The sequence below is a fragment of the Engraulis encrasicolus genome, chromosome 6 (genome assembly GCF_034702125.1).
Source record: "Engraulis encrasicolus isolate BLACKSEA-1 chromosome 6, IST_EnEncr_1.0, whole genome shotgun sequence".
Taxonomy (NCBI): Eukaryota; Metazoa; Chordata; class Actinopteri; order Clupeiformes; family Engraulidae; genus Engraulis; species Engraulis encrasicolus.
In genome coordinates, this window is record NC_085862.1 from 47,882,680 (window position 1) to 47,910,179 (window position 27,500).

General features: G+C 44.0%; 1 protein-coding gene and 1 long non-coding RNA gene across 2 annotated transcripts in view; one reads left to right on the top strand and one right to left on the bottom strand.

Annotated features, from left to right (window-relative positions):
* The first annotated feature begins 6,002 nt into the window (after positions 1-6,002).
* Positions 6,003-27,500, top strand: part of sgip1a (SH3GL interacting endocytic adaptor 1a) — a 111,258-nt gene continuing 89,760 nt past the window's right edge. Inside the window, exons 1-4 of the mRNA XM_063201820.1 lie at positions 6,003-6,059; positions 12,266-12,448; positions 18,982-19,086; positions 23,502-23,654. Coding sequence (XP_063057890.1) covers positions 23,612-23,654 — 43 coding nt within the window. The 5' untranslated portion in view covers positions 6,003-6,059; positions 12,266-12,448; positions 18,982-19,086; positions 23,502-23,611. The remainder of the gene's footprint in view (positions 6,060-12,265; positions 12,449-18,981; positions 19,087-23,501; positions 23,655-27,500) is intronic.
* Positions 7,810-10,495, bottom strand: LOC134450436 (uncharacterized). The gene is made up of 5 exons (XR_010035091.1): positions 9,952-10,495; positions 9,294-9,347; positions 8,937-9,117; positions 8,400-8,495; positions 7,810-8,063 (listed from the first exon to the last, which is right to left on the bottom strand). It is a non-coding gene; the product is annotated as an uncharacterized LOC134450436 (long non-coding RNA).

Consider the following 27,500-nt stretch of genomic DNA (forward strand, 5'->3'; position numbering starts at 1 on the left):
TCCGTGCATGCCTCCCAAACAGCTTGTTGGCGTGTAGACAGCGCCTGATGGTTGATTTGGAGACTTTGTGACCCCAGGATGCTACCATTTGTTTGTAATTCTGTAACAGTGAGCTTTGGAGATATTTTGATTTCTCTTACCATCCTCCTCACTGTGCGTGGTGGCAAAATAAACTTGGGTCCTCGTCCAGGCTTGTTTACCACTGTTCCAGTTGTTTTGAACTTCTTAATTATTCCTCTCAGAGTAGATATGGGCAGCTGCAGTTGAGTGGCAATCTTCTTGTAGCCTCTGCCTGACCTGTGAAGGTCGACGCACATCTGCCTCACTTGTATGCTGTGTTCCTTTGTCTTTCCCATGTTTAAGAGTGGATAAGAGAAATGGCCTCGGTGTCACGTCATAGTTATACCCCAGGGAAACAGGAAGTGATGAATTACTAATTAAATGTTCCTACATACTCTGGTAAACTTTGTAAACTACTGTAGAAATGGCAGAAATGCTTCAATTATATTTATTTCCTGGGAATTGTTAAGGGTGCCAATAATTGTGGAACAGGTGATTTAATGAAAAATAATTATTTTTTTAGTCAGGGATTTGTTTTATTTTCCTACAATTCATTTGAGTTGAAGGCTACATTTTCCTAAAATTTTCAGTGTGACAGTATTCTTCTAGCCTGGTCCTGACCATCCCATAATACTACCATTTCATTTCGTATTTATGGTCTGGCATTTGTTTGCTCTGAAGCGATTGTAGAAAGCAGGAAGTTTGCACTCAGTTATAGTTTGAAATTATTGGACACCTCTCACCCAATCGCTGGCAGTTACTCAACAACAACATAGCGCAGACCAATGGCTCTGGCGCAGATGTGTACGTCATTGTCACGAGCGTTCTCCCCCTTTCGTCCCCACGTGGGGGGCGTATTCGATTATTGGCTGTTTTCTGGGGGGGCGTTGCAATCAAAATTCTACTGCTGCAAGCACTCCACAGAGAAGCACGGCCAGACTACAGTAGTGGAGCCAATCCTTTGGCGGAAGTACGTAGGATGGCTCGCGAGGCTAGTATTCTTCTGCAATAAACACTGAATTTATTTTAAGGCTTTTAACACATCTCAACCAGGGGTGCCAATAATTATGGAGGGCACTGTATTTGTATTATAGTTACTGAAATTTTGACATAGCTATATCTGTACAACAGGACCCATTTGGACCATAAGGCTTTGTCACAGGATAAAGGAAGTATAATGAAGACCATTGTCAGTCTGAACTAATTTTTGACAAAGTTACTGCACTTTTCCTTTGCAAGGCAGTATACCCATCCCACCCGTGTGTTCGTCACCACCAACTCTTCCATCCAGTTGTCATTGAGCCATGTGCCTCGCTCTATAGCACTGGTTCTTAACCTTTTTTGAATAAATGCCCCATGGACCTCATCATAAGTCTTCCAAAGCCCCCTTAACCTCATCATAAGTCTCCCAAAGCCCCCTTTAGTATTAAAAAATAAAATGGATTAATGCCCCCTAATGGCAAAAGCACCGCCCCCACTCAGCTGTACCATTCTGTGCCCCTCCAGAGCTCCCCAACGCCGCCTGGGTGGCTGTAGAGCCCTGACTAAACTACTATATAGCAACCAGTATCTCCTTGTCTTCTTGAAATGTACTCGCGTGTCACTGCAAAAACATGCAGCAGCAATTGCAAAAATCCAGTCACAGGCCGCTGTATGGAATGCGTGCGTGCTGTGACAGTTTGAGAGGGTGTTGGTGGTGGCAGGGGGGTGGTGGGGATGGCTGGTGGTTGCGCTGTATGTGCGGAGAGTAGACATATAATGAGACGCACACTTTCACACCTTCTAACCCCTCCCTGGGGAATATTACTCTTGTAAATGAAGACAGTAAATCAGGAAGGGTGATCTTCTGCCGCATCTATTTTTAAATCGGCCAATTAGGAGAAGAGTCTTCTGGTTGCACGCTCTCTCTCTCTCTCTCTCTCTCTCTCTCTCTCTCTCTCTCTCTCTCTCTCTCTCTCTCTCTCTCTCTCTCTCTCTCTCACACCTCCATCATGGGACCCCACTCTCTCCTTCTTAAGCAGTTTCTAGAACATTCACCATGCTGTCCACTGTCCAACAACAATTATATCCTTTCTTAGAATTGTCTGCATATGTTTCACAAACATTATAAATCGATTTGAGATTGAGTATTTTTAGGCCTGTATATTTAAGAAAAATGTGGCTTTCATCTCGTCTCATTCATATTTCACTCAAATAACACTTAAAGACTAAATCCATAAAGACTAATCTGAGCTAAAAATGGCTCGATGTCGATAAACAGTATGGCTTACTTAGGCCTAAGTGTCAGATCATACTTTCTTGATCAAGTCAATGAGATATTTTATTTTAGGTTGAAACCTATGTGAGAAGTAATATTGTGCTCTGGGATTTCATATGATATAAAAATGAACCATTTCAACAATAAAAACAGACTTTGTTTACTGCCCAGGTTTAAGGACGCAGGAATTAAACATACCATATACAGGAAAGTAATAGCCTAACATTACTGGGAGATGAGAAGCCAGAGCCAGTTGGCTGAACTTTATACAAGTGGCCTTCTGAGCAGAAACCAAATTAAGGTTCCAGCGTTATGCAGACCCATGATGACGATGATGACGATGATGCAGATGATAGATCGTCCAGATGTCTGTCTGGACATGAATCGACATGCATAACGTCTGTCTAGTCTCTGTTGAGGGGAAGCTGCTCTCCTCTTTCATTCAGGGATCGCTTTGCTGTGACTGAAGCCAAGGGCTTTTGCGCAGGTTACAGTCTGAGACGTGTTCAAACAAGCTTGGCCATGCCATGAATAGGCGCCCAGTCTAGGGGTTGGCTTTCCCCTCTGAGCTATCCCCAGAGCTCTGACTGACTCTCAGTCCACTTCTCTTTACTCTCTTTAGACTCTCTTTATTACTTTACGTTGAATTATAACAACTCCAGACTCAATCAGCAGTAACAATAAACATTTTATGGAGAATACCTATAGGAAAGCTTAACAAGAATGGAAAAGCAGACCCTTCTTTTTTCAGTCCCTTCAGACATACAGTATATGCTCAGCCTCTTTTTTTCCAGTGACTCAGAGGGCCACAGAGTTTTATATTTCACTGAAGCCAAATCGATGTTCTGACATATCTATCATATCATTCATCTTTCAGAGTGCATGGACATAGTTATGTTTTAAGTGTGTTCCTATAGCTCTAGTCTATACAATACCATCCACAACCTTTCATAGTCTCAGATATTCTGTAGGCTACAATTTGTTTATTCCTCTCTCTATCTCATCTACTGCACGTGGGGAACACGCGATTGCCAGTCTAAACACAAAATTGCTTTTCAGTCCGAGTTGCTCTCAGGTCAAGCAGTGGGGTTTCTGACCGGTTGCCTGGCGCAGAAGAGAATCTGTCTGGAACTTGCCACGCTTCATCGACTCGGCAGTGAAAATTTCCCCCCTTGTTTTTTAAGGGGTTCTTTGTTGGCGTGGCGTGGCTGCATTACATCAGAGATTCTAGTCTAGGCAGCAAGGCTGGGCCCCCCCGCCCTTTTTTTCCTTGACTGGATCTGCCCTCTGGCTACTGCCAACACAAGCTGCTTTGAAAACCAGATTGCAGAGTGGAGCTCCCTCTTTTCCATATTTTCTTCCCCGTAAATGCCCCTCTTTTTCTCTTCATTTCTCTCTCTCTCGCTCTCTCTCTCTTTCTCCGACTTGCCTTTCTCCCTCTCTTTTCACCACCCACATGTTCCAACATATACTCATGCTATCCTAAGCATGAGGGAGGAGGGGGAATGACAGTGCTGTGTCCTCTGTCTCTGAAGCTTGCACCATGAAGGGGAAAGGGGATGGGTGAGCATGCAATGAGAGTTCTCTCTCTGTCTCCCCATCTTTCTGGTGTGTGTTTCTCCCCAGCTTTCTCGTGTTCTCTCTCTCTTTCTCTCTCTTTCTATCTCTCTCTCTCTCTCTCTCTCTCTCTCTCTCTCTCTCTCTCTCTCTCTCTCTCTCTCTCTCTCTCTCTCTCTCTCTCTCTCTCTCTCTCCTCAGGGAATGAGTCTGCCAGTCCTGCTGCTCTATGGCTGAAGAACTCAAATGTGCTGTGACATTTGCTGGGTAGTGCGTGTGGCGAGCAGCACATAGCCCTCTGTCATGCAGCAGCCCCCACTGCAGGACAGGGACACGCGAGGACAGGGCTGCTTTAGGGGAGGGGGGTTGGTTAGAACAGGGGTTCCCAAACTTTAACATGGGCAAGGCCCCCATATACCGGTATATTCCAGTCAAGGCCCCCCTTAAATGGGTCGTGCCACACTCATTTTCTGTGCATCCCCTTTCACAACCATAGTCTATCTGTTAACCAGTGCCCCACTGGGATATTTTATTTTTGCTTTATTTTGTTGTACACTAGTTATTTTAATGTATTGTTCTGTTATTTATTGTTATTCTATTTCACTTTGCTATGCTTTTCCTGTCAACCTGCCACGGCCCCCCTTGCATCCCCTTGCGCCCCCCCCCCCCCCCCGCCCCCGCAGCCCCGCCCCCCGCCCCACCCCACCCCCCCCCCCCCCCCCCCCAGGGGTCCCCAGCCCTCACTTTGAAAACCACTGGGTTAGAATAGGCCTATACTAGCTCAAGGAAACATCACCAGTGCCCTTATAGGTTACTTGGGGTGGGTAGTTGTCTCTACAGCTATGAGCAGGAGGACACGTGCACATGGACAGGCCTCTACTTGACACAGAGAGATGAAATCACCAGCTGTGTGAATTAGATACCCCTGTGACGCACATATGCTGATGAATCGGTATATCTAATCAACAACAAAATTTGATTGCTTCAGCTGTTGTTATGACAACCATAGAGAAAGAGAGAGAGAAGAAAGACAGACAGAAAGGAAGAAAGAAGGAAAGAAAGAAAGAAAGACATTTGTGTTCTCCTGTGTGAGGCTGTCAAAATGATAAAGCCTATGATCGATCATAGTTTTCTTTTAAAGGTTGAATTAAAAATGAAGTCACTCACACACTTTAAGTGTAGGATAGGCCTACTTTTCATTTCAATTTCAATTTAAAGTTTTCAGTCCACACTTGGCCCTATAGGCCTATTCTTTTGTTGGTGCTGTATTGGGCCTACGTGGAGTTCTGGGCAAATGCTTGTAAGGACATGTAACCAGTGGTGTAGGCCTAGTCTACGTAGAACGCAGGTAGGCCTATACACTAGCCTATACCCACTTCTAAATTTCAGGGATTTCAGTATACCCACTTAATTGATCCATTATTTAGAATAGCACAAATATATAGGCCTACACCCACTTCAAAAAATGCTCAAATATACAGTGGGCCTATACCCACCACAAAAAGTAGACTAGGCCTACTACACCTCTGCATGTAGCCTCTGCTCTTAAATTACACAAATGCTTGTTAAATAATAGGCCTAATAATAATAATAATAATAATAATAATAATAATAATAATAATAATAAGGGAGATTTAGTATGGGTAGGCCTAATGCGTGTGTAAGCCTATCCAATAGGCCTAATATGCTTTTGTTTATAATAAATTAAAAGAATAACAGTCAGCTGACAGCTGGCCAATGATGAAACTATGATGAAGCTGTAAACACAGTTGTATTAGCCCAATAGGCCTATTGGCTATTTGATATGAAATTCAGCACAGAAGGCCTAGTTTTAAAGTTGTGGGATGTTGATGTAGGTCCCAGACTAACCAGAATTTTATTCAGAATGGGCAGGGAACATTTGAAACTTGTCACATCTTCAACTATTTTTCTGGATTAGGCTGCTTTCAGCACCTGTCAGGCTGACTACAACATTCTTCATGTTAGTTTCCCAAAACCTACCTAGTAGGCCTACTACACAGCTGTTTTAGAGAATAGTATGAATGTGGTTTTGCAGGAAAAGTCACCGAACGTCGACATTCTTCTCGTGACAGTTTAGCCTCTTTGGAACGAATCATTTTGAATTAACGGCCAAGGTATCCAGTGGTCGTTAGAACTAACCATCACATCCAGAAACTCTTCCGAGGTAAGACTTGCTCCTACAGTAGGCTAGGTAGGCTAGCCTAAACATATTAACTCAATGAAACAGTAACCTTGGATTAACTTCATGTTTTGCATTCTCAAACTTCTCAATGGTTTGAAGCACTGACGTGTATAGTATAACTGGACTGCGGAGTTCGATAGAACTCCATTCAACGGTTTTGAAGCAACCGCGGCTGATTTACTTCCGCCCCAAAAATGCGGAAATATAATAATCACCCTGACAACGTTGAGCTACATTGCTGATAGGTCGACATCACCGGCCAATCCACAAACAGACACTTCAAGACATGTCCCGCCCCTCCCACCCGAATATGACATGGCGTCCCCAGCAGAAATATTGAACCCTGTTTTCAGCTGTGGAACTGGTCGACACAGAAACACTTGATTGTCATAAAAACACCAACACAAGTTCAAATGGAACTGGTGATCGGTAAGTATGGCAAATATACCATGCTATTAATAAAATGATACTTTGGGATGAAACCTTGAAGAGCTTGTTATGATGACCATAATAATTTTAGCTTAGCATCTAACGTGAGCCAGCCGAGTGGCGTAAGACCTAGCTTACTATAAGTTACTTCACCACGTTGTAATGTAGCCGCAATTAAAGATAAATGGGAAGTTAGGCTACAAACTTAGCTACAAACAGATGTGTCTTTGGGGTCGGCGTACCGTTTGGCAAAACATAATCCATGTCAGCAATACTCAGTATCAACATTGCTTTTGTATGAGAGCTCAGAATGCTCCATTTTTCATGTTGTACATCTGCGTAAAATATTGTTTGGTTTGTGTCTGCCACACCAAGTTAATCCTCTACGGACATTTGTAAATAACTTTGAATGTTTGGGCATCAAATGACATGCAAAACCTTTCCGTTTGACAGACAAACCATGGACGCTGAAGAAAGGCTCCTCGACGCCAAGCTGTCATCCGGAAGATTGAAGATGAAGATTGCCGTGTCGAGCAGTCATCATGACCATTTTTTTTGCTGATCCCCCCAGTTTTTGAAAAGATTCAGAATACAAAGCTTCTCTTTCTTAGATCACTCTTAGAAGTAGACGGTATGGTAAACAAACCAAAGTTAACACCTTTCAGTTAGTAAAACATAGCTGGCCTACAGTAGGCTATGACTAACCATCTGGGTGTTTTGTATGCTTGACATCAAGATTAAAATGAAATATTCACCCTTATGTTCTGCTTTTTAAACTTGCAAATCATGGAGTGGGCATTCTTCCCCAAGCTTGTAAGAAATGCATTACTTCAATCACACAGTGTCTCCCAACTTCTTTTTTGTCTCATGTACCCCCTAAGCATTTTTGTCATACCATGAGTACCCCCTCCCTCATGCTCTAGTCTACTGTATATCTTCCTCTATCCCAGTGGTTCCCAACCTTTTTCTTCAGGGACCCATATTTTTACCATTGTAAGCTTTGGTGACCCAATCGTGCCAGCGCCCACGCGAGAGGGAGTCCCAGGCGAGAGGGAGTCCTGCGGAAACTCATTAGAAAATTGTATTCCTCAATTTGTCTTCAGTCAAATATAGAATGACTGTTTAATGTGTCGCTTACATTTTGTTGCCTCTATGCATATATCAGTTTAAAAGCTTTACTTTGTCATATATTCAATATGGTATTAAAACGAAACCCCTTAAAATCAAGAGGGCTTCGCGACCCACTGTGGATCTTTGGCGACCCATAAGTTGGGTCCTGACCCATACAGTAGGTTAGGAACCACTGCTCTATCCCAATATGATTATGCTCCATACATTTCTTTTTATTGATACCTGCCAATGCATGTACCACCTGCATTGTGTTGTAACAATAGTGTGGTTAACCAATATAACAAATTAAACAAAATGTGCGGGCTGCTGTATATAAGCATTTATTAACTGTGTTTCATAATTGCAATGGTTTTTGAAGCTGGTTCTGCATATCGGATCCTCTGTGGTGGTAGGATGCAGGCAGCAGCGTACTGTGCACATCTTCAGCTGTAACGATAAATACAAATCTATTTTTAAAAAATAATTAATGTAACATGAACATAATTGAAGCATATCACTGGTATATATAGAGTAACTATAACATTTCAGTGTAGTAAAAATGTCTACATTTGTTTAAAAAGGAAAAACCCATGAACATCCTTCTCAAAAAAGTTTTGGGTGCAGGACTAACAAAGTCAAATGACAACTGAAAATTAAGTCTGCTCACCAAGCTCCTGTTTTACTTATTTAATGTGATGAGCTTGAAGTGCAGACTTCATTTTCAGTTTTCAAATGTTTTTATTGTCCCATTAAATCTGCAGAAATATGGGGGTGTAGACTCACTTGTGTAATACACTATAGATGTAAACAGAGACGTTGTCCAAGTCCTTGGTCATGTGATACCTGCTGCAGTGTACTCCACGTCTTCAGACACCTCCGCTGTAAATAAAATAATGGCATATGAAGTGTGATGAGAATACGTCACTGTTTGGTACACCAACAACTTAACATACTTATGTCGTTTACATTATTTACCTCAACATTAAGTAGCTGAACTTGTATTAGTGTCAGGTTCATGGGAAGAAAACACAATAGATAAGGAGATGGGCTGCTCGTGTTTCAAAGCATGCTACCTAATCAGTGAAAATCATGGGGTGGTAGTTTCATGGTGTGGGCATGCATATCTGTCAATAGAATTGGTACCCTTGTAATTATTGAAGATAGTGGCTACTGACAAACGCTGAGAGTTTACTACGCTTGATCTATACTTTTATCCAGTCCAATTACTTTTTGTCCCTTCAAATTGGGAGGCACATGTAAAAATAAGTGAAAGTCGCTTTGGATGCAAGCATTGGCTGAGTGTAGTGTAATGTTACATACCGGGTACTATATAGTATCATAGATGGCAGCAGGCTGGTCAGGTCCTCAGTTGTGCACTGGCAACAGTGGCTGGTCCTTGTCAGGTGTGTTTATGGGGCCTCTTCTCAGGTCAGAGAGTCAAATCCTTAATGATGTTGACTATGGTGAGACCTGCTGGCGTGTACTGTACATTTTCAGACATCTGTAAAGAAAATGATGACAAACGAAGGGTGATGAGAACAACATATATTTCATTACTATGTTATTACTAATATATAAACACATGCAGAGTAAGCAGATGATGGTGTTAGCCTTACATTGGAAGGTCTCTGGTCTTAAGTCAAGCGTATACTTTAGGGATTTGAAACTTAGGCCTACCTGACAGTGAGTCCTGGCTGTGTTTTCCAGGTGAAGTGTGGTTTGTTGTTTTGCCTACAGAATGAAACCATGTCACATGAGGATGGGGAAAGGATGTTTACTACACAATGCACTCGTCAGTAGGCCTGCAATCGTCAACATTACTGACAGTTTGCATTACACTATGCACTCGTCACTCAGTACAGTCAACATTAATGACGCAATTTGCATACTGAAAACGAACGTACCAATGACCATCATTTCATCACCAACTAGCAACTTGGCAATTTGGCAACACAGAAACAAACAATATTTGACAGTTTTTCACGGAGGAACACAGCTAGACTAGGTTGCTTTTCCGATGTGGCTGGCCAGCATAGTGCCAGAATGGTAGTGAAATGTTTACAGCATCGTGAATGAATATGTAAGGATTTGGCTACGGTACGGAAGGAGGGAATCCATACACATGATGCACGCCAAACAGACACATTTTGCTTTCAAAAGCAAAGGCATTCAGATTACAATTAAGTTACTTGACAAACCGACAGATAATCAAACACTGAAAGATCAGCATGCTGCCTTTGGCTAATAACAAGCTAGCATTGTCGTACGTGTTTGTTAAACAAAGCTCAGTCATTTTGGTCAATCAGCCACGTATACAAGCTTTTATTTTACTTACCAAAACCGCAGAGGTCCTTACAGAATACGGAGAAGTACATCCAAAAGTACAACAAAGCATATTTGTGGGGAAAGTGTACCAAAATTAAATAATCCATCGCAGTGATGAAGCTGTTGAAAGCAGAGCTGGTTGAAAGTAATGCAGCAGGGAGAGAGGGGGCTTCCCCTGGAGACGCCGCGAGACTCGCCCTTCTCCTTGACAACGGCCTGCCTGTCAATCAAAACAATAATTCTAAAGAATGGCAACTGCCAATCAACCCAAATAGCCATGCTCATTGGTCATTTAAACTATTTTAATAGCTTTCTTAAATAAAGGGTCAGCCCGAAAAAAATATCTGGGTTGTTTAGGAGGGAGGGGAGACTACCGTTTTAACGAAACAGGGCCGACTCGGCAAGAATTGCCTAGGAACTACATGGCTTCAAGTCCACCATAGAGATACATGGAAAAAGGCGCTCTACTTCCTTCTTCCGCCCCAAAATCGTCCCATGTCCCGCCCCCAGCCGTTGCTTCACAACGCATCGAACATCCGCAGTCTAGTTATAATAGAAGTCTGTGGTTTGAAGCCAAGAGCTTGTTTACATTGCGCAAGCAGGACCTTTAATTCTACACTGGGTTGTCTCTGAGAAAGCCGTAGGAAGATAGCTAAGTGGCAAAGTGTCTAGACTACTATTTTTCACTGTAACCAACGCAGATAGGCCTACTTTCTGTTGTTTGGAGTTGGCCATTTTAATAGCCTACAACAAACTTATTGTAGGGTCCTAATCAAACTGCTTTATCCTGACCGAGAAATAACAATAGGAGTTCGTGGTCTCGAAGGACGCTGACGCACAGCGCGACGCGCGAGCTCAGTAGAAAAAAACAAAAACAAAAAACTTTGGCTGGCTGTTACAGTATGTGCTGTCGTTCTCCACAGACTTCACGCCCTGAAATTGCTGATTATTCCAGCGCGTAATGGAAGTGGAGGGAGTTGACCTCTGAAAAGGCTGCGCACATTCAGATTTTTGGCTGACAGAGTTGGGGAAAACCAAGGGTGAAGAGGTGTTTGGACATTTACACATGCATTCTTAATTCCTGTAGGAATGAGGGGAAAGGGGAAAGTTCTGTGGACACTGGGAGTGATTTAAATTTCACTGTAGGGAAACACCGGCTGTTAAGCACATTTTAAAAAGGTCTCAGAGATGCACTTTGCAGTCATGTCTCTCCCTACCCCGTTGTTTTATGAGGTTAATTACTGTACAACTGATTGAATATGGCTTATGTATGACTTGTGTTGATGTGCTTGGCATGGGAACAGGTGGACAATGCTACATTGTTGAAACTTTTTGTCATTGAGCATTATGTATGCTGAGGGCCCTTGTTATTTCTGATTTACAGTAGGCCTAGTTCTATTCAGACATTAGGAAACTACAATATTGTATCTGTCGAAAAAGGTAACCTAGGACCCCAAATATCATACATGTTGCTGTCTGAGAAATGGAATTGTAGAACATTGTGGAGTTGTAGAACATTTATTGCCTTCTACTAGCTTGTGACATTGTATATCATATTGTCCAGTGAGTCTAGCCTAAATGATGAGGCGAAAGATGATGACAAGGCTTTCTCTAATGTTTTCATACTGTTCTTTTTTTCTTTAATAGTAGGCCTGTGTGGTTATGGTCATGTTTGGGTTAACGCATGATTGGAAGTTCGGCGTTGAGCCAGTGGTGTGGTGCTCAGTGAAGTCAGCGAAAAGTGGTGATTCAGGCCCTCTCACACCCACTGGCCAGAATCTAGCAGCTGGTTAAAATGTATTACACAGTCCTGCTATGACACCACATCAAAAGAGTTCTGAGGGATCGCACGGCAACGTCAAAAAGAGTGTTTGTGTGCAATGCATGTATAGGCCAACTGGGGACATGGGTGGTTCCTGCTTGTAAAAAAAGTTAAGTTAGTACGTTAATTGTCAGGCAGTCCATGAGCGTCCCTTTTCCAGACCGCTGTTAGTGATCCATAAGTGGTATTACAAAACTCACATAGTCATTTTCATCCATTTGGAATACCTCTTAGCACTTACTTAAGCAGATTATGTAATTGATTTTGAAATGTAGTCATCTGATATGCCCCCTAGAATACTGGATCTGATTTGACTTAGTGCTATTTGTGTCTTAAGTTTGGCTTTGTTGATGCTGGATGGTCAATTTTATTTATGCAACTGTGTGTACATGTGCGCGCATGTGTGTGTGTGTGTGTGTGTGTGTGTGTGTGTGTGTGTGTGTGTGTGTGTGTGTGTGTGTGTGTGTGTGTGTGTGTGTGTGTGTGTGTGTGTGAATGGCAGGGATACTTGAGGGGTACCCGATCCCCCCACTGGCGTCACAGTCTTCGTGCCTTGTGACGCTCTCGCTGCTGACCCGGTTGCCATAGTCCACCAAGGACAGCTGCCTGGCCCTCGCATGCCCACCGCATACCTCCTAAATCTACTCCCGCTGCCTGCATTCAACAGAGAGTAACGGAGCTCAAGGTATGGTGCTCCCCTTTTACTCCTACTCCGCTCCACTCCACTCCACTCCACTCCAGCTCACACTGTTGCTGCTGCAGCATGCAATTGGATCTGGGAGGTTCAATGCCCCTGTTTGAGCAAAAGATAACAAGTGTTGGCTCGGAGTGGTGCACGTGTAGACTCTTAACACCAACACCCCGCCCCAGCCCCCTGCTCATCAGGACCTAATGACTCACATAGGACGGGGGTGTGGGGGGGGGTATGTGAGACATGAGAACAGGAAACATAAAGCATACTGAACTGCTGCATTAGGGGAAATTAGGGGAATTTTTTGTTGCTCAAGGCGGGAAAAACACCAGGAGTCCTCATCCTTTCGCTACCTAGACCATGAAGTCTGAAGAGTCCCGTTTCTGTTGCTTGCGTTTAGCACATGTGTTTTATGATTATTTTTTTTACAAGGCCAATGACACAGACTTTTACAGGGCCAAGTCTCCATCGCTCTAGTATCTGGTGTGGAGATTAGGCATACTGTAGGACTGCAGGCGGCGTCCCGGATAAACGCCCTTGGAAAAACTACAGTAAAACAAGCACATCCGACCCGACCCGAATCCCCCTGGCATATCATTATGTCTTTATTTATTGCGAGGCTGCTCCCAGGGGCTTGTGGGATGTTGGAGGCCTTTCTTCACCAAAGGGGAAGTGAAGACGGATGAATAAGCCACGCCGCAGGAAAGCTGTGGATTGGTTTTGGGATGAGTAGTACGTAGGCCTTACCCTTGAAAAGAGCCGTCTCTGGACCAAGGCCTGTATCCATCCGAACAGAGATCCAGGAACTGTAGGGATTAGTGTTCATTTAAACCCTTTGTGGGTGAGCTGAGGTCTGCTTGTGCGTCACACAGACATGCCGCCTGACAGATGTGGGATTTTTTGTGTGTGTGCGCTGCGGTGGTGACTAAGATGTGTTGGCCGCGAGAATCAGGAGAGGAGTGCTGCTGGATTTTTCAGCGTGTTCTCTCCTGCTGTTCTGTTAACGGGGGGCAAAAAACATCGAAAAAGATGCTGCTGCAGCCACTTAGTCCTGGCTCTCAAGATCTGTCTGTCTGTGTGCTGTGCGCACATCAAAAGTGTGTAGGAGTGCCCCAGTTCCAGCAACCCCCCATCCCCATCCCTACGTTTTTCAAGGTTGGCGTAAGCTAACTTGCTGCCTGCCTGCCTGCCTGCCTGCTCACCGGAGAGAGATGTGCCCAAACAAAGGCACCTCTTCAGGGTGACCCAGCGCTCTGCGGGACGTCATACTCAGGGCAGGCTGCCTACTGAGGATGTGGCAGCCCAGGTATGTGTGCTGCTGTGCAGCAGTGCTCTGATGAATAGAGATGGCAGTGGTGGAGGAGAAGCAGGAGGAGAGGAAAAAAACACGCACACCCAATTTCCAAGACCTGCTACAACTGCGTCATTCGGTTGCCTCTGGAGCACAGATTCACTGTCGCTTACACTTATGCATAACCCAAATTTACCAAGACCGACATATTGCATAATAAAGAAAATTGAGAAATTAAAAGAGACGTGCTGCGCTCGTGGAATTTTTGGTTAGGGGTGGTCAGATTTGTCACAATTCTCATGGTGATAATCCCATCATTATCCTAATTTTGAAACCAGAAAAGTTCTCATCTGGTGAACGTCAGAAACTCTGAAGAGGAAGGAGGAGTTTAGGTGCTATTTTTGCTGTTTTTGGTCCATGTGGCGTTGGTTTGGGAGTGGCAGTGCGATGTTTGGAGATTGCTACTGATTGCGGAGCGAGTTGGTTCTGTTTATTTACGTCTAAGGCTCCCCATGGACATGGTTGATGGGAGGAATTAGCAGTGGTGTGAGTGACATCAGTTGGTTGCAATATGAACTCACTGCTCTTCCCTTAAGCTTTTTTTTAACCATTTATTTTCTCACCCTACTCCTTTAAAATGTTGATCCCGTTCGTTTTCTGTTTGTTACTGTTCCCAAAGAGAGAAATTGCTGGGAAAATCAAGGAGGGAAATAGCTGGCAATGTTTTTTTTTTCTTTAGCCATGTCATCAACCCTGATATTTCACACATCACAATGTACCGTAGACCATGCAAAATATAGAAGCTACAGAGAGGCTCATAGATCTCCACAGCCCGAGCAGTTGCTGTGGAAACCATCAGCTGCTTGCCTCTTACCTTTCAGAAAAGTGGGGCACCAATATTAATTCATTTCCTGTATCGCACAGTCTCAAAAACATGGAACTGCATTACATTAGGAACAACGGTGCTTCTTTCATCTCATTTCATCTCATTTCATTCTCTTGCAGAATATGATAGACTCATAGAGTCTTTGCTTTGCTCATAGAGTCAATTTTCTGTGTGTGAATAAGATATAAATGAATGAACGTTCACTTAGAAGTGGTTTTATCCTTCTCTAAAAGTCCAAATCTTTGAAAGTAATCCATCGATGGTTAGTGCTCTACCCTGTGCCAATTAAGACATGTATTCAGAGTCAGGTCATACAAAGAGTGGCCGTTCACAATTCCCTCAACTACTGTAATTTAATGTCCATATTTAGGTCCTTTTCGTCTCTTAATGGTTGACTAGACGTCAGGATAAGACTAATCACCAGGGCCTGCTGCTCACCCGATGCCAGGGATGGTGACAGCTTTGACCAGGCCAAGGACAAAGTCATCTGAAAGGGCCTGCCAACCAAATGAACTGGAGACTGAATTCAAATTGCCCCCCTTCTCTCTCCCTGGGACTGGGACAACTGACCCCTTTGCCCCCACCCCCCCTCCATTCGTTTCCCTGCCCGTTGCTCTTGCATGGAAAAAGCCCCCACGGTGCCATCATCGGTCTCAGGGTCCAGACAGCTGCCATCGGCACGTTGGCCCACGTCTCATGTTTCCGCAGCGGTCCGCTTACTTACTCCTCGTCGCCCGGGGCGATGCCCGATGAGGGACGCTGATTAGGGAGTGACCCAGAGAGAAACAAGCGGAGGGAGAATTCCTGCAGTTGGGCCCTGAGACGTGAGGAGATCCAGGAGATTAGCTGCCAGTCTGTCTGCTGCTGCCCTCTGTGTACGTGCCGTTTGCCCAGTGATGCCCTCATCGCACTGTCAGAGGCGGCGCACAAACACACACACACACACACACACACACACACACACACACACACACACACACACACACACACACACACACACACACACACACACACACACACACACACACACAGATGCATGCACTCACTCAGTCCCTCATTATCTCAATTCCTGTTGCCTTACTGGAAAAAAAGCGTTTTTTTTAATGCAGCCCAAACCTTTTAGGGTAATTGGGTTCTATTTCCTCATGCCTTACTGTGGTATGCTGGAGATGGAGTGACCCTGTTGTGTAGACGGACTCAAAACAACTGGATTTTGTTGTCATCAGATGGCCAAAGTTCATTTTTGAAATATCCTTCCCAATGGTTTTTCCATTCATGTCCAGTGTTTAGTGATAGATTTTTCTGAGCACGTCGTCTCTACTACGTACGTATCCGGATGATGGATGTTTGTTTTCTCTGCACAGTGCACCTCACCCCTCAATGACGTGCTGTTCGGCACCGGGAAAAAAAAGTGTTTTATTAATCAGAGACTCTTATCATGTTTGATCAGTGGATCACTCCCTCCATAGTCCATGCAGCTGAGGAGAGGAGAGGAGAGGAGAGGCGAGGAGAGGAGAGACGAGGAGACGGCAGCTGTGTGCACGTGCAGTGGGATTGACGTGCCGCTATAGCGGTGTGCTGTACGGTACATGGGCCTCCATGATTAGATGGGTGCACGGGGCCTGAACTTCAGCCCTTATTGATGTGGGACCTTGCTCTCCCCCGCCAAGAGCCAAGAGGTCCAGATTGATTGACTGTGATGTGGACTTAAAACCACATTAGATTAGTTAGCTCAGCCCTTTCAGGAGAATTAAGGTCCACATTTAAAACTTGCGGCTTTAGGGGTTGCTTCAACTGCTGTAGCCTGTGTGTGTGCATCTTATTTTGCGCCAGTTTGCTCGCCACTGCAATTCATCTTAGTTTACATTTGTGATTGCCATGGTTTGACTTAAACGTTTCTGGTAAGGCCAGAACCACTCTTCTCAAGGATAAGTAGGTTTCAACTATCTCATTGGAATAAATCCTGCGTTGCGTGGTTCCCTTTTGTAAATGGGAAAGTACATTTTGAGAGACTCCATAGAATCAGCAACGTGACAGATTTTGTGTCTTTATTGATTATAGGACAGCCGAGAGCATGACAGTAAGAGAGGGGAAGAGAGAGATGGGGGCTGGACTGACAAAGGACCCAGGTCGGACTCGAACCCGGGTCACCATGGGTATGCAAGCCCATATGTGGGGGGCTTAGCGCCGCTGAGCCACAGCGCCCCCAATATTTCATTTCTCATCTAAAAAGCTTCATCAGGGTCCTACCGTGGCTCTAACGGTAGGGCACCACACTGCTATGCCACCAACCCGAGTCCGATTCCACTCCGGGTCATTTGTCGATCCCTCCCCATCTCTCTCCCTACTCATTTCTGGTCTGTCTCTCACCATCCTGTCCCAAATAAAGGCAAAAATCCCCCAAAAAATATCCCCAAAAACTTCAGCAGTTGCCAGGATGATGTAATGGGGAACATCTAGTGGTTATACTTCTTCAGCTCCAATATGTCCTTGAAAAAGGGCCCTGGACACTGATGCTGTATAAGGTGTAGAGTCCTCTCCTGATATGGACACCCTCTTCTGCTGGCCCGTGCACTTTGCAAAGTGGCTGATTTGATATCTCTACGTATTGTAGATCTGAGCACGCTGTTGCATTGCACCACATGAACTGAGTGTTCTTAGCAGTTCCCTACATACACCATATACATGAGGTCCAAATGTAAAGGTGGGAATCCGTCAGCACTCTACTATCCTTCTTTTGTAACCCTTGATGGAGGTGTGTGTGCGTGCGTGCGTGTGCGTGCATGTGCGTGTGTGTGGACAGTATGTGCTGTTTGCAGCATGATGGACGTGAGCATGTGTGCGGCAGTGTGTCCAGGACCATGTGTGGGGTTAACACCGCCATAGCCTGCCGCTTCATTCAGAGTGACATCAAGCTGAGCATACAGTAAAAGCTGTCTCGCCAGCCACTCAACCGTCTCCTGCGATCCTGCTCTGCCCTCCACTGGAGTAAAAAGGCATGAAGACAGAAATGAAGAAAGTAGGTCAAACATGGATGCTGAGAAGAAGGGAGGGAGGGAGGAGAGAGAGGAAGAGGAAGAGGAGGGGGGAGCAGACAGTTTAAGTGTGTTTTTGTCATTTGAATACACGGAGTGATGGGTGGCATGGATGTGGCGCAGACCACAGGCAGCATGAGCAGAGTTGCCCGATGAGGCTGATGTCTTCCAGCCCCAAAAATGCTCAAAACCCGCCTGGAAGCACCAAATCCTGCCCAATTCTATTGATTTCTATGGCCAAAAATTGGGAGTTTTTTTCTGCTAAATGCCATTTTTACCCGCAGATGGCCATCCTAAGCAGCCCAATTGGGAGGGAAACCACCCAATCTGGCAACACTGAGTATGAGACTGATGTGGCTGCCTGTATGTCTGTCTCAGCTCAATGTGTGTTTGCTGTTACCATGGACACTAAGAGAGGAAGGACTTTTGGTGGGATTTGAAGTAGCCAAATGATGATGAAAGTGATGCTGGTCTTCGTCACACATGCAATTTGTGCGCCTGTGTATTGCCTTATTGTGGGTTCGGTGAAGAAACTGGTCAGGGATGCTACTGACGTTTTTATGATTTTAAGCTGACCATTCTCCTGGATGGATGTTCAGAATGAATCAGCAGATAATATGGAGTGCTATTCTCACTGTCAGCCTATGCCTATCCCTCTCTATGCATGCTTCATAAACCAAGTACGTAGTTATGCAATGAAAATAAACTCTTACTGGTATGATTCTTAACTGCTTTATAGATTTGCCATGTTCTATCCCTCTGAGAAGCAGATCCTCTGTATGAGATGTTTGGATTTGACTGTGGTTTATTAACAAGTGTCCCTGATTGTCTCTGTATTTGAAAATATGTGTCATCAGACAAATGTATGGCTAATATTACCAGATATGTCTTGGTAGGAGCTTGTCAAGAATGAGTGAATTGAATTATAGAAACCAACACCAAGTCTGAGGTTCCACAGACTGACGTACAAAGCTTTTAAGAAAACCCTGGTCTGAAAGGCGGAGATGGGGACATGACAGGCTGTGGTGGGTGTTAGACAGGCCAGACTTTCCCCATTCACAGAGAACGTCTGAAAAGGGTGCAGGGGTCTGGCTGTTGCCATGACAGCAAGACTGTATTCAGACGAGTGGAATATGTGGACCGCCAGTTTACGCCTGTGGAATGGCACGTCTGTCGGCATGGCAACGCGGGGTTCTATGTGACCATCGTGGTCAATGCAGTCATTCATGTCGGAGCCGGACCTGACATAAGGCCAGTCAGCAGACGTGTAGTAAAGGCCTCATCTTTACTGAGACTAATCTTATTGGCATTCCAGAAGTGGTGAGTCCACAGCCGCAACAGCCAGGGAAGACGCTCATTGAGACATCACGTACGCCACAAGGGACAGGGACAGGACCAGGTGTTTCCACTCCAGCTTGAGGTAACTTTTAAAAAAAAAATAGTGCACAGGGCCATGCCACAGATCTATGACAGAACATGAGCGAATAGGCTACAATATTATTTCAACATTTTGGTCCCATTTTCAAGCCAAAGATGGCAAATGCTCAAGTTTCATACAGTAATTTACATCACACAAATGCCAAAGCATTTTAGTGTCTTTTTGGATATGAAAAAAGGTTTATTTATTTTAGAGGGATTCCAATCCAGCAAAAGCACCAGTCTGTAATTGCTAAGTCCTCTTTTTATGTCATAATGGAACAGTATACGTTCTTCATGTCAGGCTGGAAAGAAGTTACCGCACAGCGCTCTGATTTGGATGTTTTAGCACTTGGATAGTCTAGTTTGGGACCACCACTGAACTCCCGCTGTGTGTGGCTCTCTTTTTTTATGCGTGGAAACCATGTTGACACAAGCAAGCATACGTGTTTAATGACTCCCCTCTCCTATGCTATCCTGTGGGCCCCAACTTTGGTCTTAAATGACAGGGCTACCCACCACTCTGAAGGCAGCCCTGTCATTTTATTGAGTAGACTTATATTTTTAAAAATACCCCTCCAACATGACGTCTTATGAAAACAGAGTTTTATCAACGCAGCAGGTATGCTAATTAATGTAGATGTGATTTCCAGCCATTTGAAATTTTAACAGGATTACAATAACCAAAAGTTGTCTGGACTAAATAAACAGGGAGTTTAGGTGGAGGGATGACTTTTCACTACTTTCACAAAACCTCGCTGCCATCATCCTAATAGTATCCTGAGGACATCTCCTGTAAAAAAAACCTGAATGGTAACAGTCATTCCACAGACATGAAGTTGGTTTTGGAGGAAGCAGAGAGTTTGCCCCTTTAATCTCACAGAATAACAACAATCCATCATGACAGAGGCTCACTTGGGTTTAGTCCTTCTCTCAGTAGCGTACTTGTTTAAACGGTTGTGTATGTACCATATTTCACCACTAGAGGACAGTCTTCAACATTTTCAATTTTTCAGTGTGTTGTCCAGAATTTATCTGGATGCAAGTACTGTAGGTTTCTTCTGAGTTTGTTTTGATAGTGCATGACTTTACAGGTACGCTGTGTAAGATGTTTAGTTGTTTATTTCCAGTATTCATGCTACCCATTCACTAATGTTATCTTTTTCATGAATACTTACCACCACCCTCAAATTCTAAGTATTCATTATGACTGGAATAATTTCATTTTTCATACATGAAAAGGGGGATCAGAGATTCTTTAAGTATATAGAGATATGCCAATGTAATAGGTTGCTATGGGCACCTAACATGACCAGGTTCCGGTCTGCCTAAAGGGGCGTGTCATAATACTCCTAGCATTGAATAGAACAGTCCTTAGGTCTGCCTAGGTCTGCCTAAAGGGGGATCCCCCCTCCCCCTTGCAATAATAGAACTCGGAAACAATGGGCCAATGGAACCTCTCTCTCTACTCTCTCTGGGGGGATCGTCTCCATGGTCCGCCATTTTGAATTTCCAGAAATAGCCATTTTTACCTGCAAAAATGACTGTACTTGGGCCATACTAGAAAATATTCGTTTATTACTAAGTAAACGTTCACGAAAATATCAAATTTGGCAAAAGGCAACCTAGTTTCAATGATCAGCATAGTTGCAGTACCTTTTTTTGACCATTTCCTGCACAGTGTACCTTTAATGACATGCGAATCATCACCCACGATTGGTTTCCATTTAATTGATACACTGATGGGAAACCCACTTGTTCTTTCACTTGGCATTACTCTCTGACTTTAAGTGGTGACATAGGCCTGACGCCCCGAAGTTTCAGCTGTGTCGCATTTTTGCTGGTGCTGTGTACATGCTCTAAAAGGAAATTATCTGTGTAATATGAACTATAGGTAAATGTTGCATACAATTCTGTTATTTCTGACTGAACTGAACATTCAACGCAATTTTGATGAGAAAATACCTGTACGCTGAAGAAGTCTGTTATGCATTTCCAAACCTATGGGGAGCCTAGTAGATTGAGGATGTGTGGTCTGCTTTGGCCAAAAATGAGCTCATATTTTTCGCCTTTAGCCTAATTGTTGAACTTTAATTGTTGACGTTTTAGTGATTCAGACATTTCAATGGGTTTGTCAAGAACATTCTGTATTTTACTGACTTGTGACATAAGTGTTTAAGTAAGTCATTTTGTCAGATGACTTGTAATGACCTCTTGTCATCAGAGCTGCGATGACATGCTTTTGGCAGAGGAGCCAATACATATTTGGTTGTTATGATAGGCTACTGGCATCCATTTCAAAGGGTGTGACTTACATCAGGGAGGCTGGCTATCTTTAGGCTACAATCTTGAGCCACAGTTGTTTTGTAATATTTGGGATATCTGTATTCATAAGAAGGAGGGGATAAAAAGACAGAATAATAATTTAACATGTCTGGTTTGTCTCAGTATGAATAACACATTTCAAAGCTCAGTTCAACATCCACAACATAACTACCCTTGTAGTCTAGTTTGAAGGGATCCATTCATGGATGGCAACGGCAAAATAATGGACGTTCACTCTTGTGGTAGGATATTAGATTCATTTCATTTGAAACGGTGCTACGACCCTCATGGTCAAGCATCAGACACTCTGTTCTTGACGTCTGTGGGGGGCTGGGTTGTGTTGCACAAATGTGCCATTTAAAAAAAACACACTGAAAGCCAAGACCAGTGAACTCTCCAATGAGTTCACTTCGCAACCCCGAAGGTCCTGACATCAGGCCAGAACAGTGATGCTATGTAATGGGTTCACCAGCAGATGGTGCCATTTTGTTGCTTGACTCACAGTTAAGCCTGCTGACATCAACTCAACTTTTAAATGTTGAATGATCAGCATCATTAATTAACTGCCTTTAACCCATCAATCCACCCAAATGTTGCCATATTTTAAGTGTGTGTGTGTGTGTGTGTGTGTGTGTGTGTGTGTGTGTGTGTGTGTGTGTGTGTGTGTGTGTGTGTGTGTGTGTGTGTGTGTGTGTGTGTGTGTGTGTGTGTGTGTGTGTGTGTGTGTGTGTGTGCACTTTTGTAAGCATGCTAGGATCTGTGATGCATCTGCATCATTAATTAACTGCCTTTAAACCTTCAATCCACCCAAATGTTGTCATATTTTAAGTGTGTGTGCGTGTGTGCGTGTGTGCGTGTGTGTGTGTGTGTGTGTGTGTGTGTGTGTGTGTGTGTGTGTGTGTGTGTGTGTGTGTGTGTGTGTGTGCACTTTTGTGAGCTACTTCAGATATGTGCAATTACAATATGTGATCTGTTTTGCAACAACATGTCTATTATGTGTAATCTCCTAGAGACATGGAGCTTGCGGTAGTTCTGTCAGGAAAGACTCAATTAAAGTGCATCACGCCCTCGTCCAATCAGTGGCCAACCCCATGTTTATAATGACGTTTCTCACTCACCCTTCCTGCTGCTTCAGGTGCCGACGTTTGAGATCTCCTCCTCCAACCCCACCACCACCAGTTGGGCCCAGTCTCGCGCCGGGGGTTAAAAGATCCTGTCCCTACAGCTCTACGGTATCACAACTGGATCGATCAGTAAGACCTGGCCGATGATTGGGCCTCCGCCAAATAATTAATGAATTGCCAACCTCTTACAATAATCTCTCATTAAAAATGCCTAATTCAATTCCTCTTTGTCTGAGTCTTTTCTGGCTGAACTTAATTTCCTTCCTAAAGCTACTCTAATCGATTAGTGCCCCTTACCCTCACTAAACGAGAGGGTCATCCATGGGGTGTTTTGTGTTGGGTTTATTGTATTTGTAACGGAGGCCAACTAGCAGAGTGTGGCGTGGAACGTTAGTTAACCTCCCTCCTGAAGCCTCAATACAGTGCGGTAGCGTTTGGTTATCGGACCGGCCCTTTAGCTCAGTGGTCTCGTACTGTGCCTCCCATTGCCAAACCTGATGCGTTGACGTAGTGGCTGGTTCGCGGCCCTGAGGGGGACGAACTGTGCAGGTACACCTCTGTCACATATTCATTCTGGACAGATTGACACAGTGTGTATGTGTCGTGTGTGTGAGAGATAAATGAAGATGGCTAGATAGAAGAGAATAAGTGGAGGAGCAAGAACATCAGGTGCGTCAGAGATACAGTGCCATCAGATTAGAAATGTACCTTTGTCTGGGTCCCTCCGGAATTTGTCAAATAGAACAGTATCAGAACTCCTGACTCCCACCCCTCTTTTTTATTTCCCTCCCTCCCTCCCTCTCTCTTGCTCTTGCTCTCTCTTTCTCTTTCTATCTCCATATCTCTCTCTCTCTCTCTCTCTCTCTCTCTCTCTCTCTCTCTCTCTCTCTCTCTCTCTCTCTCTCTCTCTCTCTCTCTCTCTCTCTCTCTCTCTCTCTCTCTCTCCCTCACCCATTCTTTCTCTGCTCAGGTTTTCAGCATCTGTCTCTCTGGTGTCTCGACAGCGTCTGCACTCCGCCTCTCTCATACAGACATCCTGCAGTCTCTGTCTCTCTCGCCCCATGGAGATAGTAGCCCTCGATGGCTGAGCAGCTCCTCACTGGCTGGTTTCGCATTATTGCTGGTAAGGAGCTTTGTGTGTGTCTGTGTGTCTTTGTCACTGTGTCGGTGATGGTGCCTTTTGTGTTTTTAAATACCTGTTTGCATCATGTGTGCTGCATGTATGTACCAGTATGTCGTATATATCATTTAATAACATTTTGTGTTGTCACTCTGCACGCTCCCTATAACGGCATTTTAAAGAAACATGGTTTTGCGACTCAAAAAGACACAAGAGAATATAAACAGAATAACTGAAAACATACATAATTGTGGGATATCGTTATCGTGACATTAAGTAATCCATATCGTGATTTTTTACCCCCCATATTGCCAAGCACTAGTATGTAGCCTATAGGCTGTGCCTCTGTAACTGAAGGTCATTTTCTTTTAAGGTTTGACTTTTATCTGCCAGTTAATTTTTGCTTCCTTTATTAAGCTGTATCTGCATGCACCCTGTTTGGCAAACATAGGCCGCTAATTTTCTCTCTACAGTGCCAAGGAAGGAGTGTGTCTTAATGCATGCAAAGTGGGTCAGCCAGATGCTAATTTGGGTCAGACGGCTAGTTTCAGCAGAGGCTCAGTCTATTTCTTTTTTACATCAATGTCAAGCATGCTGTATGGGCACACAATAAAATAGGGTGGTTTGGGCCTGTGCTTAACATAATGCCTCTATGAGAGAGTCTAAAAGGGAATAAAATATTTGCACACTGCTTTCAATAGACACAATTTATTATGACATTTATTACGCAAAAGAAGAGCAGCGTTTCGATCCTCAGATCTTCTTCAGACATGTTGTGTAGTAACTTGTGTGCAAATCTTTGTTCCTTTTTGCTAACTATACTTCCTGTTTTGGTTTGGCACCTGCTACATTTGTCTTATTTGGATATGCATGCTCAGCACTACAGCTTGTGAGAGAAGCTGACATTGGACACCTGGTAGGCAGATGTCACTAGTTCTTGTTGACTGATGAAACATGCCGCATGGCAATGTTGACCATCTCACTGGTCACTTGGATGTTACCCATAGCACATGGAGGTGTAACTTTTTTCAGCTTGTCTTGTCAATAAGAGTTGTCCTATTGGCTAGGCTGCCAGTTGTATATATTCATGAATAGAGTAAACATACTGTATAGTAAGTGAGTATCTTGTGAGGATTGTTGTCACAGAATACGGCAAGTTGTGTCAAGAGTGTGTACATTCTGTCGTAGTATGTTACACATTTCTCCATAAAATTCTCACACTAAGGAGATTTATACTGATGGATGCTCTCAACACCTGGCATTTGAAAACACTGTGCACTGGCAATGGGCATGCATGAGATTAAGCAACAAGCCAGAGACTTGTGGAGTGTGTTTCTCCCTGCTGTGTAGGACCTGCAGGAGTGCATTTTTTGTCTCTGTCATTCACTGTGATGTCTTATCACCCTTAGAGACAAGTGGTACTGCAATGCCTTCCACCCTTACAAGGCAACTCTACCCCAGTAGTACACTCAGTGATGCTTTATCTCATGTACTGTAGGTAAATGAAGAATGAGGTGTGCTGTTAGCACACTACCTGTCTGCCTAGCACTCCCTGCTCAATTGGCTCTCCCTGCTCTTGCGTGAGCGCCCTGACTGTTGGCCTCAATTGCAAGTATCAAGCACTGATAAGCAAAGACTCGTAAGGATAAAAGAATTCAGCTCGAATTGCATTTTAAATCCATGAACCTAAGAGTTTCAGTGTTGTACAGTAGATGTGAACATTCTGACTGGATAATGTAGCATGGTTCTCCCGTAAAAAGATGAGGAATGCCGACCGGCCCTCTGCGCCCATGTTTGTATTCTTTAACTTGATAATTATGGCCTAGAGACGAGAGTACTGGCCCCCCGGAACAATTTGATCAGTCACAGCCCAAACACCGCCATCTGCTTGTCTCTTCAGGGGGTTTAAGCAAAGCCTCCGTGCCAGCCCCATAAACCATCCAATGCTCAGAGTTGTTGCTGTTGGTTTTAGTTGGTGGAGACTATTATGTAAGGAGTTACCAGAAGGGATAGGGGCATAGGGGAAAACAACGGAAGTTGATAAGTGTCTTGCTCTGTCTGCATTCTTTGTCTTTTTTATTAGGAGTAGGTTCCAGTTCAAGAAGATTGATTGTAGGCTACTTGATTGAATTAAATTGAAAATTGTTGAAACGTTGCAAAGTGTCTTGGATTGTGATCATGTCATATGAAATTCGAAAAACAGAAACAGAAGTGAATGAACCCGCTGACTAGGTCTGGAAAGAATCATCTGATTTGAAACACCAGATGGCGCCAAAGTTCTGGACACACAGAGGGTGCGCGAGAGTGCTGGCAGGCAGGCTCACGTGGGTCTGAGCATGACACGCGTTGATTGGATCACTCCGGTTGAGGTGTCACGTCCCGGCTGAGGTGTCTTCTCTTGGCTTACCTAAAAACTGTAAAGGCAGACATGAGATGGCATGTCTCAGAACAAGCCAGAGGTCATGGTTTGTGGTGGTGAACTGATCATTCAAGACAACTACCACGGTGATAATGCATTATATTGTCTTATATTGACAATGCATTATATTGCAATATATTGCGAAGACAATGCATGGACTCCCTTGCCAGTGATTATAGAATGACACATTAATTTAAAAAATAATTATGTTTGTAAAAATATTCTCAGATTAAGACCAACATTTTCACATCCACAACATAGTATAACATAGATAAAGCAAGGATATTCAGTACATATTTCGTCTTTCTTTTTCTCAAAATGTAGTAGTATATCCATAAGCTACTACAGGCACATTATATGCAGAATGTTGGTTGAACTCTTCTCCTCAACTCTAGACCCATTACATTTATTTACGGTATACTGCTGCTGTCGGTGGTGCTGATGGTGTTGTTTTTGTTTTGAGGTGCTCAAGTCAACATCACCGGCTAATTAGCATTCAGCATAGGTCTTGGGGTGTTTTCCCTCTCTCCCTCTTTCATAATCTCTCTCTCTCCCTCTCTCCCTCCCCATAAATGCCCCTCTTTTTCTCTTCATTTCTCTCTCTCTCTCTCTCTCTCTCTCTCTCTCTCTCTCTCTCTCTCTCTCTCTCTAATGGATATTCGTCAAAGCAGTCGTTGCATATCTATATAGAACATAATATAAATAAATACTATATAAATAATATATAAATAATATATAAATAATATATAAACAAGACATGGACAAAATAACAACGCAGTTGTTCACCACTGTGAAAGAGTCTGTCTCTCTTTCCATCCCACCCCCTCCCTTGTTCTCTTACTCTGTCTGTCTGTGTCACTTCATTTCTTTGTCTCAGCCTGATTAGTGGTCATCCTTTCTGTGTCCTATTCTGCCTACTACTGGCTCTGATCCACCCCTTCATGTTTAATTAATCACATGCTTCAGTCTCTCTCCCCTCCTCCTTTGTTTTTCTTTTTTCTTTTTCTATCTCTCCCTCTCTCTCTCTCTCTCTCTCTCTCTCTCTCTCTCTCTCTCTCTCTCTCTCTCTCTCTCTCTCTCTCTCTCACTCTCTCTGTCATTTAGTTCAGCCTTTCTTTCTGTCTGTCCCTGTCTCTCTGTCTCTGTCTCTGTGTCTGTGTCTGTCTATGTCTGTCTCTCTCTCTCTCTCTCTCTCTCTCTCTCTCTCTCCACACCTCTCTCTCTCTCTCTCTCTCTCTCTCTCTCTCTCTCTCTCTCTCTCTCTCTCTCTCTCTTTTTGCCAGCCTGTCTGTCTGTCTGTCTGTCTGTCTGTCTGTCTCAGTGTTCCTGTCCCGCTTGAGATAACAATCAATCACGCTGATGTCACACTGGTAACATTACCCTGGACGACCAAAGGAGGGCAGAGACGGGGGAGGGAGATGTAGAGGAGA